The sequence below is a fragment of the Chiloscyllium plagiosum genome, chromosome 2 (genome assembly GCF_004010195.1).
Source record: "Chiloscyllium plagiosum isolate BGI_BamShark_2017 chromosome 2, ASM401019v2, whole genome shotgun sequence".
NCBI classification, from domain to species: Eukaryota; Metazoa; Chordata; class Chondrichthyes; order Orectolobiformes; family Hemiscylliidae; genus Chiloscyllium; species Chiloscyllium plagiosum.
The window spans coordinates 72,158,082-72,172,152 of record NC_057711.1 but is presented as its reverse complement, the minus strand read 5'-3'; the positions used below and the strand labels follow the sequence as shown (position 1 = coordinate 72,172,152).

Sequence of the window (14,071 nt, the reverse complement as noted above, 5' to 3'; positions counted from 1 at the left end):
TTTTTAAACAACTGTTCTTGAAAATCACAACAGTTCACAAAGCATACCCTTCTCGTAATTTGTTTTACATGCAAGCTTCCAGTGAGTTGTGCATAAACATAATGAGGCAGTTGACAGGAAATGTAATTTTATAATTAGCCTAGCCATAAAAAAGAGGATTTTTTGAGAGAGAAAATTCCATCCTCCACATTTTAAGGCAGTAAAGTAAGTTAGATTGGAACGCCAAAACTGATGAATAAAAAGTCTTAGCATGAAAACAAATACAACACAGAAGAAACATTTCTCAGAAATATTATGTGATTAATTGCTGTAAGATTTACTTTATGATATTTTACTCAGCTCAGTTATACTTCAACATCCAGTGTCCTCTTAAAATCTGGGACCATGTTATAAGTTAGTGATTAACAAAAACAACTTGTTTTGTATTTTATTTTTCATAGAACTGGCTTTCACTATATAACAGGATCGATCATACAAAAGCTACTAGTTTGAATAATTATTGAACATAAATTTTAATAAATGGTTTATTAACAGCCGTAGATCAACTGAAGAAGTTGTGAAAAACTGCTTTCTCCTCTGAGAAGTTTAGTAACATTACAAGCTAATTCAATCAGCATTGCTCAGTGCTTTTCCTGTCTAAACTGATTTGTATAAGCCACAAGCCAAAGTAAATGATGCCTCATAATTTCTGTAAGACTCACTTACTTCCATTCTTAACACAAGCCCACTGTCAAAGATAACAGCTCCGATGTCTAATTTGGACAGCGCACCAACTACATTCCTGAAGTACACACCATCTTCAAAAGTACTGTGTGCATTTGAAACTTAAGTAATTTCAACAGAAACATAAAATCAGCCCTGAATTCCAATGAATTTGCAATGGCCAGCTGCCAGGAAACCAGTCTTTTTTGCTAATTGGATCTTTCCGCTGACTTATGTTACAAATCAGTACATTTACTTTGGAGCTATCAGATACACATGATTGCAAGACTGCCACATTGAGTACCACCAGCTCAAACATCTCACTAAACCACATCTAAAAGAAGTTAAGTAGCATACTGAACTCAGGAACACAGAGGTCACGAGACCACTCAATAGGAATCCTGTTGTGCAGGAATTACTGCTTTAAATTGCAAGGGTACAGAATGTATTCTAAGAGAAGACTCAGACACCCATTACCATGCCTAGTTTAGTAGCACCACAACAGATTGTGTCCTGAAGGACTAAAGGCCCTTTTGACATATTTGATAGAATGAACAGGAGAGGAAAACCTCCTCAACCTTGTTTTCAGCAATCTACTTGTTGTAGAAGCATCTATCTACTGCTGGCTGGGGCCGGTTTATGATAAAGAGTGATGCCAGTGTGGGTTCGGGTTCAGGTCCAGTACTGGCTGCAGTCATCATGAAAGTCCAGCCATCTCAACCTCAACCCTCGCCTCAAATTTGGTGACCCTCAGGTTAAACTCAACGCCAGTTATCTCTGTCTATGACTAAGCAGTACCAGAGACTATAGGATTTTACCTTTACTTGGTGGGAGTGATCACTGCACAGTTAATATGCAGATGAAGTTGGTGAGATGAAGACACGCTCTACTATGCTGCGAACGTCTACCACTATGTATGGACAGATCCAGCAACTGAAAACAGGCATGCATGAGGCAATGTGGACCATCTTCAGCAGCAATATTATCCCCAATCATAACATGGCCCAGAAAACCCCTCAGTTTACCATAACCATCAGGCTAGAAAACCAACTGTAGTTCATTGAGGAGTTTTGGAGAGCATGCCAAGAACAATGCCAGGCATGTGAAAATGAGGTACCAACCTAGTGATGCTACAATGCTGAACTTGCTAATGCACAGAAGCAATATGCCATAGTTATCTCACATCCAACAAAATAGTTCAAAACTCTCTAGTTGTGAATGGTGCTGAACAATTAAACAACTGATTGGAGGAGTAGCCTTCCCATCTTCTATAACAAGGGCATCCAGCACTTCAGTATAAAAGACAAGGTTGAAGCCTTTACAACCATCTTCAGTTAGGATCATCTCAACCACATCTGATCCTCATCATCATGGAAACTAATCTTCAGCCAAATCAGCCCTTTAGTGATGAAACAGCTGAGTGCATTGTGTGTTTTAAAGGCAATGGGCCTAAAAGCTGCAGAACAAAATACTCCTCAGTCAGGCTGGTCCAGCTACAGCAGCTGCAACTGCCCAACTAAACAGAAAAATGACCAGGTGAACATACTCAATCAGACGATTCCCCATCACCAATCCCCCAATGACAGAAGGCGTAGTCAACAGTGTGACCAATCAGTACTTACTCATTGATGCTCAAGTTTGGATTCAACTCCACACAGCAAAAAGAGCTGAATTCCAGAGGCGATCTGCATGTCGCTGCCATTCTCAATGAAGTATCATTCGACATACTGTGGCAGCAATAAGTCCTAAATTTCTAAACTGAAGTCAATTGGAATCAGGGAGGAAATTGTCCACTGACTAGAGGATTTGCTATCCAAAGAATGTTACTGGTATAGTTGTTGGAAGCCAAAGATCTCAGTCCATGGACATCGCCACTCGAGTTCCTCAGTTCCTACTGCCCTTTTGTCCAAGGATTTTCAACAATGTCATCAATAACCTCGTCCATTCAAATGGTGATGCTCACAGACAACTGATGTTCATTTCTATTTACAACTCTTCAGATAACAAAGCAGCTTGTGTCCATGTGCAGCTAAACTGAGATAACATACAAGCTTAAGCTGCTAAATTGGGAGTAAGATATGTGCCACACAAATAGCAAGCAATGACCAATTCCAACAAGAGAGAATCTAACCATTTCTCAATGACACTACCATCCCTCAACAATCAATAAGGGTCACTATTGACCAGAAACCTACAATAGCAGGTCAGAAGCTGCAGAGAACAACTCACCTTCTAATTCCCCGAAGCCTGTCTATCATAAGCAAGGCCCAATGTGATGAAATACACTCCACTTGCCTGGATGAGTGCAGCTCCAACAATCTCAACATTACCCAGGATGCAACAGGCCACTTGACTGGCAGCTTAAACATTCATTCCCTCCAGTATTGATGCATCACACCTCAGACACAGTGCAAAACTAGCTCAGGCTCCATCAACTGTACTTTTCAAACCTGTTGTGTTCTATCTCCGCAAAGACAAGGACAGATGACACATAGAAACATCAACATCTCCAAGTTGCCAAGTTCCCTCTAAATCACAAAATCTTTATTGGAGATATAATCATTGCCACTGGATCAAAGTCCTGGAACTTCCTTCAGAACAAAATATGTGTCAGAATTTTCAGCACTTTAAGAAGGTGGTGGACAATTGAGGGAAGGAAATAAATGCTGGCTTTGTTAGCAAGTCACAAGTTAAGAATAAATAGAAAATAAGTGGTCAGCCAAAAGCTAACTAAGTATTTTTATAGGATGCAAAGAAATATTAAAATAAACATTGTTTTGTGGACCACTTGCATAGTCACTCACCATACATTTTATGATTAACCAAACCATTTACCAAAAAGTAATGAACAAAGTAATTTGAAATATGCACATTTCCTGAGCCATTAACAATCCTGGATGTGCCTTGTCTGCGTTTTTTTAAACAAAGGATTACCAATGATTAATAGCACAATTTCAGTATTCAAACTTATTGAAATGAAAATTGGCTGTCATCCATATTTCAAATTTTTAAAAATAAAATTAGACAGCAACAATTAAAAATACAACATGGTGACAATGAACAGTTCTGATCCTTATCTAGAACTGAAACACCAACCCACCCAACAGCAAGAACAGGCAATCAGAATTCTCCTTCAAAAGGAAAACTGGCAAACGGCACTGGGGTTTTCTCAGTGACCTCGTGTTGTCACTTCCTAACTGGCCTTCCCCAGGCAGAGGCCATTAACGGCCTGTTATTTTATGTATACTTCAAAGCAAATTTGGCTGGACTTCCTTCCCAGGAGAGTTTCGTGCGCCTGTAAAGAGAGACAGGCTGCAAGATGGGTTTTTTTCTACTTTTGTTTTAAAGTGTGAGGGTGACAGTGTTCAGTGATGACCAACACATCACCCCCATCACCATGAAAACTTGCCAATACCGCCTGCTCCTTGAAGAGCTGGTGGGGGAGATTGGGCAAGTTTCCAGCTGAATCTCACAGCCCCAGCACTGATGTCTCAGATTGCCATCCTCACATACAGTCAGCTTCTGCGTCCTACAGACTGCTAGTTGAAGCTTATTTCTTGGGGGATTCTATGGTGAGAAAGCGAGTTGTCTTTATCTTCTTGTCAAAAGGAGAGATGGGGAGGGTATGTTGTTGGGACTGTGCAGGGGAGGTCAAAGGCAATGGCAAAATGATGGTTTTCAAAGGCCACCCTCTTGCCTGCCATAAATGCCCTGGACTGAGGTAATTGGGGCCACCCCCCTCCCCTTCAAGCCCAGCAGGCAGGTCACCCTGGCTTCCAACTCAGGCATCTAACTATCTTTCTCGCCCACCACAAAGGCACGTGATCCTGAAGTTGGCTGGTTGAGGCCATAAAGTGGCCATTCTTGACTACCTAAGGGCCTGAATTAGTTATTGGTGGAGAGGGTTGTCTTTAAGCCTCCTATCCAGGTGTGATGGCGTGAAGAGATATGTTTCTCTCTAAAGTCAACTCCTTCCATTATTCCCCCTTCTTCCCTTCTCCAGGGAGGTAAAAATAATGCCCATAAAGTCACTGGATTTTCCATTCTTGACCCCTATCTTTTTATATTTTCACATCCTGTGCCATCAGCCATCTGACACTACCTGAGTTGGAGACAGCAACAGTATCACAATAAAGCAATTCAGACATCAGTCATAAATTATTCAATGGCAGATTCTGTTTGTTCAACTAGCAGTGAGAAATCCTGTGCTGTAATGTTCTCTGTAATTTCAGTAACACAATTTCCTCTCTATTTACTAACCTATTCTCTACCACTCACCATTCTTCACAATAGGCTAGCAGTTTCGTCTGTCATCACTTAACACCTTCAAACTCACTAATTTTTTTTATTATGACTCTGAATCAGTCCCTTTACCAGACTAACATACTCAAGTCTCCAAGCAAATCCCCTCCCCCATAACAACTGGGCCTCATTATCCTTTTCAAGCTACAGCACACCCACGGGTTTGCAGATTGAGACGGTCAGACTGTCTTGTCTGGCAGACTCTCTCCTTCTCTCCCCCTTTATTCCTTTAGCATTTTCTTAGTGATGAAATATTTTTGTTGTGTATGTACAAGAGGCACAAGGGACCTAGCATTGAGCTTCTGTGTCTGGCAGGTGGCAGCTAATGTGGGCCAGCTACATATTTCATACAAATCCACAAGATGTTGTTCACAATCCATCCAGTCACAACTGGGCATCACACCAAGCTGTGGGGATGCTTGTTTCTGAGCTATGTTTAAACATTGGAGATAATCCTAGGTACCAATAAACACTAAAGCAGATCTACTCTTTTGCAATTAGTGTTAGGAAAATCAAATATGTTAATTCAATGCAAAAAGCACGTAGGAAAAATTCAACTTGTCTTTCCCTGAATTAACAATTTAAATCTTTTTCTAATGTTATACATTTGACTTTAGCAAACAGCTTAAATATAATGAACAAAATGACATGGAAAAGCACTATCATCGTATTCGCTTAAAATCGCATTACATATAGTAAAACATATATTAGCTTCTAGTTTCATGAATACATTGAAGCTCACTGCTCATGCAATTAAATCCATTAATGTATCGCAAAATTTAGCTCAGTATGCAAGACTCTTTTCTGTGGTTACATATCCCTATGCTGCAGCGATCTTCACAAATATTCACATCATTGCTACAGTACGCAAACACTATTAAAGCCTGACCTTTTTTGTTTAAGAAAAATGCTTTTGAAAAATCTTGCCTTTCCTCTCCATTCACACTAGATAATCGGAGCCAGAAGAAGGTCTGACAGTTTATGTAATGGTCTCCTGAGGCAATTTGTCATGCCAGGTATTAGCCATCTTCTGGAGCTTAGTAGCCCATTTGTTTCCTTTTTGCTGTGTGCAAATGGTTTAACAAACAGAGCTGGAGAAAGAATTGCCTTTCATTCGGTTTGACATCTGAGCTGTTTCTACAAGTCCATTGTACTGGTTCGCTTAGCAATTCAAGCCTTAGGCAATAGCCCTCTCCAACCTTCAAATTATCACTCCCGATGATTGGAACTTTTGCATAATAATATCCTCTGCTTCGCTGGCATTAGTAAAGAACTGATCGTCTTTTCACTAAGAATGCGGGACTCATTTGTTTTCTACTGCCAACAGGCTAAACCTTGGCACCTTTCTCTCTTCTGCCTACACTACACTTTTTCATATTTATTAGCAAAGTGCCCTAGACCCAATAACACAAAGGAGTCAGAATGGCCACAGGCAACATCCCAGACAACCATACTGAGCAATCCCAATCTATTTTAAAAAGATGGAAAGAGAAAAACTGCCTTACAAGAGCATTGCACCAATTTAAGAATAGTTTTATAAATGAAATATTTGTCATTAATCCCCGATCCAGTTTTCACAACAAAAGCAAACCTAGTTTTGCATCTGAATCCAAAGCACATCTTTTTATACATTTCTGCCATTATTTCTATTTGAAGGACAGCAGAAAAGACCTCACTCTTGCAACATTTAATTAGCTCAGTATGTAATTTAATCCTTTGATAAATATGGGGAGCATATTCTTGATTATTACTGTTCATCCACTGAGGCTACTAATTTACATGATTCAATTATATTTTGTTTGTTACTGTTTGGTCAGTGAGGGAGGGAAAAGCTTTTGTGTGTAATTTCACTGTTATCGAACAGATTTAGATAGAGGATTACTACTTCAACTACACAGGGAAAAAAAAACCTTCAGACTCAAGAAAAAAATGTAAGAGAAAATTACATCTACACTGAGATGCAGGGATCGCTTTCTCCTCAACTATTAATTCTAATCAAGCATAAAATATTCAGTGGGTCAGAAGGGTATTTGATTCACCATGAATAACTCCATTAAGGTCACCACAGGCTTTCTTATTGCGCCACAAACAGCCACACATTCTGGTGCAGGAGGAAATCGTTTCCAGGAGCCAAGTTATTTTGAACACACTAGCGTCACATTTTGTATTGAATTTAGAAAAGCCCCCAGCTATTTTTAACATTAGTCACTGACCATGTGAAAAAAAAGCTTCTTTCTATTACTTAACACAAAGAATAAGTGTTGTATAAAGTGCAGACACTAAACCAGAGCTGCTAACCACAAACATGTTCTAACTTTAACTCTAACTTTCTAAATATTAATTGTTCAGGCGCTAAATTCCAATTTCCTTCTGCATGATGAGAACAGAACACATGACACATCTTTTGTAATGAGGGCTCCTTTGCCCCCAGCACTGTATCATCCCTGAATATACTGAGGAAAACCTGAATTATTCAGTTCTCCAATTTCAGGAAACATATAATGAAAAATATTACAATATTTCACAGTAAACCAAAAAAGAAAGCCTACTGAACAATGCTGCACAGTCAGGTACAACGCCGCAGAAAAGCACCGAAAGGTTACAAATCCACAACCACAAGTGCAGAAGGGGAAGTACAAGTTTCTCCAGACAAACTGATTTTTTTAACTTTCTGCATGACCCCTCCCCCCCCACACCCCCAGCCCCAGGTGCTGAAATTCACAACTCGAAACTGCCAAACATACAGTTAACAGCCGTGTCTCAGTACTGCCTTTAAGCGGGGGTAAGGGACTTCAAATGATGCAAGCTTTGAGCGTTAAATCTGCTTTTACATGGCACAGAGTCCTGAGCTAGTAGCACAGCTAGCAAATTGTAAACTTGTTGGAATTCACAAAGGGCAACTTTCTGTAATACTTTCGCGGTGTCTCTACCACTCACATGATCTCACACAAACATCTTGAAAACTGGACTCAAATATTGAGCCCGAAATCATGCGAATACCAAGGTCCATCAGCTCACAGCTAGGACTGAGTTAGATGATTTCAGTTAGGGCTGTCGTTGCTGCAAATGAACATTAGGTGAGTGGGGAGAAATAATAAAGTTCAGGTTCCTGACCCGAATTAGTCATCAGTCAGAAAGTACACTGGTTGATATTAGGTAAGGGAGGATTGAGCTTAGATTTGATGCCCTCTAAGTTCAAACAACTTTCCAAAACACACAGCCGAGAGTCACACTTAAAGGAATTCCCTGTTTTGAAAAGATGACTTGCAACTGGGAAATTGTATTCCAGTAAAAATTAGTGTCATTAAAAATTGTCAGGAAATAAGGGGGACAAAAAACTGGAAGAACAAAATCTATTCCTGGTTGCCAGCAACTTACCTCAAAGCAATTCCTTGAACTATAACTGAAACAGCACAGAAACAACTAACTCTGCCCATTTGATTCATGTTGTACACCACTATCCTCCCAACTCCCTTCAGCATCAACTGACATTTACAGAGCACCGATAACATGGTACTTGGCAGATACTTGGCAGAAGAGATACCAAATAAAACTTTGACACCAAAGCAAACAAGGACATTTTAGGGCAAATGACTTTAAGTTTTGTCAACGGAGGTTTTAAGGAATATATCATGAAAAGAGAGGTAGAAGAGAGTTGGGTGGGTTTCGTGGGGGATTTTCAGAGCGAATGTCCTTCTTCGCTAAGGCCAAAGCCAGGATTGGTGCAGTGACAAAAATCAAAGACTCCAGAATGGAGGGTCACAAATATCTCAGAGGGCTGTAGGGATTGAGAAGGTTGGGGAGGAGTAATCTTAAGGAAGCATTTAAAAATGATAGGAATGTTAAAATGAAGAGGTCACTAAAATGGGTCTGAAGTGGGTCTCAGAATACAGGATGATGGGTGAACAGTACAAGCTGGGATATAATAGCAGCAGTTTAGTATAAGAAGGCTGGAGACACGCTGGGATAATGGGGTTTAGATGGAACACATCTAACATCTGAGGTTAGATGATTCAGATGATTTCACAGTGGTGGAAATAGGTGGTCTTAGCAATGACACTGATCTGTGGTCAGAAGCTCATCTCACAGTCAAAATAAATCACCGAGGTGCTGAACAGTTCAATTCAACTTCAGACAGTTGCTAGACAGTGGTAGTAGACTCAGTGGTTACAGAATAGAATTTGTAAGGGGGAACTCAAGATAATGTCTTAATTTTTCCCAGTGCTTAGGGGGAAAGATGTTTGCTCATGCAGTACTGAATGGTGGACAAGCTCTTGTCCAATTCTATCTGTGCAAGTTTCCAGCCCTATGTGTGCTTAACTTTCCCTTCAATCCAAACCTTACAAGCTGACACAAACTTCACCTGGTTACTTAAACATGCTGCCTCAGATGTTATCACAAAATATATAAATGATTTAAAACCTCTTACCTTCCTCAGTTTCATGCCACACAATCCCTTCCAGGTTTACACTAGTTCCCGGCTCACAAGGTCCAAGGCATTCCGGCTCAGTCACTACTCCAACCTCGCACGTATTTATACCCATTGAACGAGTTCTTACTAAAAGCTGCTCAACTGGTGCAGCTATGCTAGATGAAGATGGAAAGTAAGAAGGCAGAATCTGAGGTGGCATGCTCACAGAGATTGGTGGTGGAGGTGCAGGCACAGTGAACAAGGGATCAACCTGGAAAAAAATTAGAAAAACGTTACCCATGTGCATCGATAGAATAACAACTTAATATACAGAATTTAGGACTTAGTTCATCAGTTTTTTTTCTTGCTTCAAGTAAATTTTAGCACATCCCAACAACTTTGCCATAAACAAACATTTTTTCATACTCATACACAATGGAAAGTGTCATCCAACATTCATTGCCAATTAATATACTTATTCACACATTCTGTTGTTTTAAAAATGTTAATTAAGTCATCATAAATATAGTTAGTTGCCTTTGGAAAGCATGTTGAAGTCTGCAACATTAAGGAACGATAAGAACCATCAGAAATAATCAATTTTATCCTCTTATTCCTCAGCAAAGAAAATCGTACTGTGTAAAAAGTCACAATTAGCATGTGCAAAATATCAATGACCCCCACAGGAAGTTGCATTTGTGAAAGTTCATACTGTGTGGATTTTAATGAGATGTCTGGAGTCTTGCCTACGAATGAGAGCCCTGCAGCACCTCTTTTAGGGAAAACCCAATGAATTGAACTGATGGGTCTTCAGTGAGTTCAATCCTTTGTTCCCCATTTGCATGCATGGGGAACAAAGTCACTGAACAATTATAAACAAAATTATTCTGCACTACCTAGCTGCAACTTCCTTTTTGGAGGGATTGCAAACCTCCTCCTTCTGGAGGTCTATACTAAAATTTCTTCAAATTTTGACAATGATCCCGAAAGTATGGCATAGTTCCGACCTTTGATCATTTGAAAGGAGAGTCAGTGAGATTGTCAACTTATTTCTCTATATACACATCCAACAGCCATTGGGATGAGTGCATGGTGACTACAGAGTCATAGAGGTTTAAGTCACAGAAAAAAACCGTTCTGCGCTGATCAAAAACAACCTAACTATTCTAATCTCATATTTTAGCACTTGGTCCATAGTCTTCTATGCCTTGGCATTGCATATGTGTATCTAAATACTTCTTAAATGTTATGAGGGTGTCTGTCTCTGTTACCCTTTCAAGCAGTGAACTCCAGATTCCCACACCCTCTGGGTGATAAGAATTCTTCCTCACATCCCCTGCAAACCTCCTGCCTCTTACCTTAAACCTATGTCTCCTGGTCATTGATCCCTCCACCAAAGGGAAATATTACTTCCTGTCTATGGCCCTCACAATTTTACACACCTCAACCTTGTACTCACTAAGCTTCCCAAATTCTGCTTGCAAGACCTCATCCCTTTTCCTACCTACATCACTGTACCAACATGTACTACCATGGCTGTCTGTTTGCCCACATCTCCCCATCCAGCTACTCTGAAACACCCTGACCCTGGCAAGAGGGGGGCAACATGCCATCCTGGAGTTTCCTTTGTGGCCACAGAAACACCTATCTGTTCCCCTTACAATTGATTCCCCAACTCTATAGCCCTACTGTTCCTTTTGTGCAGCAGATCTCCTCTCATGGTACTATGAAGGTTGCTCCCATTGTTCTCCCCTGCACAGTCATCTTCCTCAACAGTTTCCATGAGTGTATCCACGAGAGAGTGGGGTAGCTACAGGCATTTCCTCTACTCTGCCTGTTCAGTCATCACGTGAAGCCCCCCCCCCTCACTGAACGCGTTACCCAGCAGCACAGATGCACGACAGTGAATTTACTTTGAAATTTAGCTGCAGTTGGGCACTTCTTGCATACATGATCACCAATTTACTGTATATAAATAAGTAATAGGAGCAGGATCTTCAGCTTCTTTATATCATACCTACGCTGATTGAGGCCTCAACTTCACGTTCAAACTTCCCCTGAAAACCAATGACTCCCTTGTTAGTCAAGAAACCATCAGTCCCAAAGACTCATGACCCTCTGAGAGAAACAAAATCCTCCTTATCTCAGCCTCATAAACAGGAGACGCAAGCTTTTTGCAACTCTGACACTTAGTTCTGCTATCTCCTTGTGGGAGATACTATCCTCTCAGGATCACTCTGTCAAGCCCTGGTCAAGTGATGGCATCAGCTACAAAAAAGGCATAAGTTATGAAGCACTTCCAATCCATTCTGATGACTTAAAATGACTTGCAAGAAAGGACAAAGGGTGGTGCATGAATGGAATGAGATGCCAGAGGAGGTGGTGGAGGCTGATCCAATTACAATATTTACAAGGCATCTGGATGGGTACATGAATAGGAAGGGATTTGGGTCAAATACTGGCAAATAGGACTAGATTTATTTAAATCTGGTCAGCATGGACGAGTTGGACCAAAGGGTCCGTTTCCGTGCTGTATATCTCTATGACTCTACGACCCTATGGCAGCCTCAGAGTGCATTAATAACTATTCTCCAGCATAATTCTAACCCCACCATTAGGCACAAGGAATGTCTGCACCTGGACAAAGATTATTACATTTGCTGGAAAAATCACACTGTAGCCCTTCTGTTCTACTTGCACTGATCTGTCACATTCATTGTATTTTACATCAAGGGAGAAAAATGAAGCCCATACGATTATTATGGGTTTGACATGTCATGAAATACCACATAATGAAGAGCATGTGACATCCTATTTAATGGATCAGCCATTATGTCTGCAACTTGTCCACTCAGATTAGGAGGCTTCTAAGAGTCAGGACTGCAGTAGGTAACAGCTCATCGTAAGCGCAGGCATATTCTTACAATCCAATTCACGCGGATCACAGTAATAAAACTGTCGATTGGCAATGGTATTACATTCTCAATATACCAACCCAGTACTTTGTAACTTAATACTTTTAAAAGGCTCTGATATCAGGATCGAATCTCTCCTTCCCCAACAAAGCAAGATTTGCTGGAACACATAAAGCTCCAGGGAAAGACAGTCATCATGTTAATACTGAAAGACACATTCTTTGATGAAACCTTCCTTGCTGTTTATTGAAAAACCATTTCAAATCTTACTGCAAGGAAAAGACTGTAATCAAATGTAGCCCTGCGGAGCTTATTATAAGACATATTTTTTCCATGCGCGTCGGCAAAATTCAAACTGAATGAGAATAAAAAACAAGAGACACACGTCATTCAGTGTAAAAACACCAACAATGTGCCACTGATGAGGCAATTTCCATGAGGCAGCACACTAATACCATCTGTTCCACAGAGCAAATTAAGTTCTTTTAAATTCCCACATTAATTAATATAGCACACCAAAAATAAGCAAAAATAGCCTAATTTTATTTTTAAATGTATCTACTTTTGAAAAGTTGATTTTACAGTGCTCCCTCTCCCTACTCCCATATGCTGTTTTCATATCCAATCCTACTGTGAAGGCAATTAAACGCACAGTGCCATTTTCTTCATGGTGGTTGCAGGGGGAACTGAAAGTGGGGTGGGAATCAGCCAAATATAAAACATTAGGTGTACAAATCTCAAACCACTGAACACGACAGTCTGTTAAAACAGGGAAAGAATGTTAGAATCAGACACTGCTTTCCACTGTGTTACTCTAATGTGATTATTCCCAGGTGTTATTGTATAATGACCAAAATTCTGGCAATTCATCACAAAAGCCACAGTGGAGCGATGAAGAGAGAGGGACAACATGTTAGGTGATCTCTCTCTCCAGCGCGCGCACACACACACACACACTACTACTACTACTTAGAGTGCAAGCCTTACTCATCGCATATTAATACTCATAATACAAACTGCATATTTTTCAATTTATGCTGCATTGTGCTATAAAATATTTTGATGACCACCAACCTGTTTAAAACTATAGTTTTAAATAATGCAAGGCTGAAGAAACATTCCAAAAATAATTATACTAACTATTTACAACTAAATCTTTTACGCATGCTTTAGTGATGCTGTTAAGAAATGGACATCACTCTCCAATATCATTCTTGATTTGAGTAACTTACATTATTTTCTTTGTTCCAAGCATCAGAAAAGTGTTTGGGCATTTTGTAATTACCTCAGTCTAATAGCAAAGCTTCTACAGAATATTTTCTTAAAAAGGTGACATTAATTTAACGATAAGATATTACAGTCCCACCACCAATCTAATCATTAGTACTCCGACAGTAGTCATGTGAACACATCAATTATGGGTAAGTGCCAAAAGCTCCGGAGATCCAGCAGATTAACAGGCAATCCTCTGTTTTACAAGCGCACATCAAAAGGAATATTAATAAGAGGAGGGGGCGGTGTGAGTGCTTGTCAGGCTGATTCAGCCATGGATGTAAAGCATTTCCTCCAGCCTTTTCCACGAAACTATCCCATGAAAGAAACTGGCAGTGACTACAAAGTCTATAGCTTCCACCTTTTCAAAAGCACTGTTGCGATCACTGTAACATTTAAAATCGTAAGACTCCGGAGTTACTATTGTCCTTATATTCTAACAAGCATTTAGAGGCTGGGTACTTTTAAA

At 40.1% G+C, this 14,071-nt stretch overlaps 1 protein-coding gene across 6 annotated transcripts in view; it reads right to left on the bottom strand.

Moving 5' to 3' along the window:
• Positions 1-14,071, bottom strand: part of LOC122560775 (zinc finger protein 608-like) — a 90,566-nt gene that overhangs the window by 54,121 nt on the left and 22,374 nt on the right. For all 6 annotated transcript variants that reach the window (XM_043711865.1, XM_043711892.1, XM_043711857.1 and 3 more), the window contains exon 3: positions 9,434-9,686. In XM_043711865.1, the coding sequence (XP_043567800.1) occupies positions 9,434-9,686 (253 nt within the window). The remainder of the gene's footprint in view (positions 1-9,433; positions 9,687-14,071) is intronic.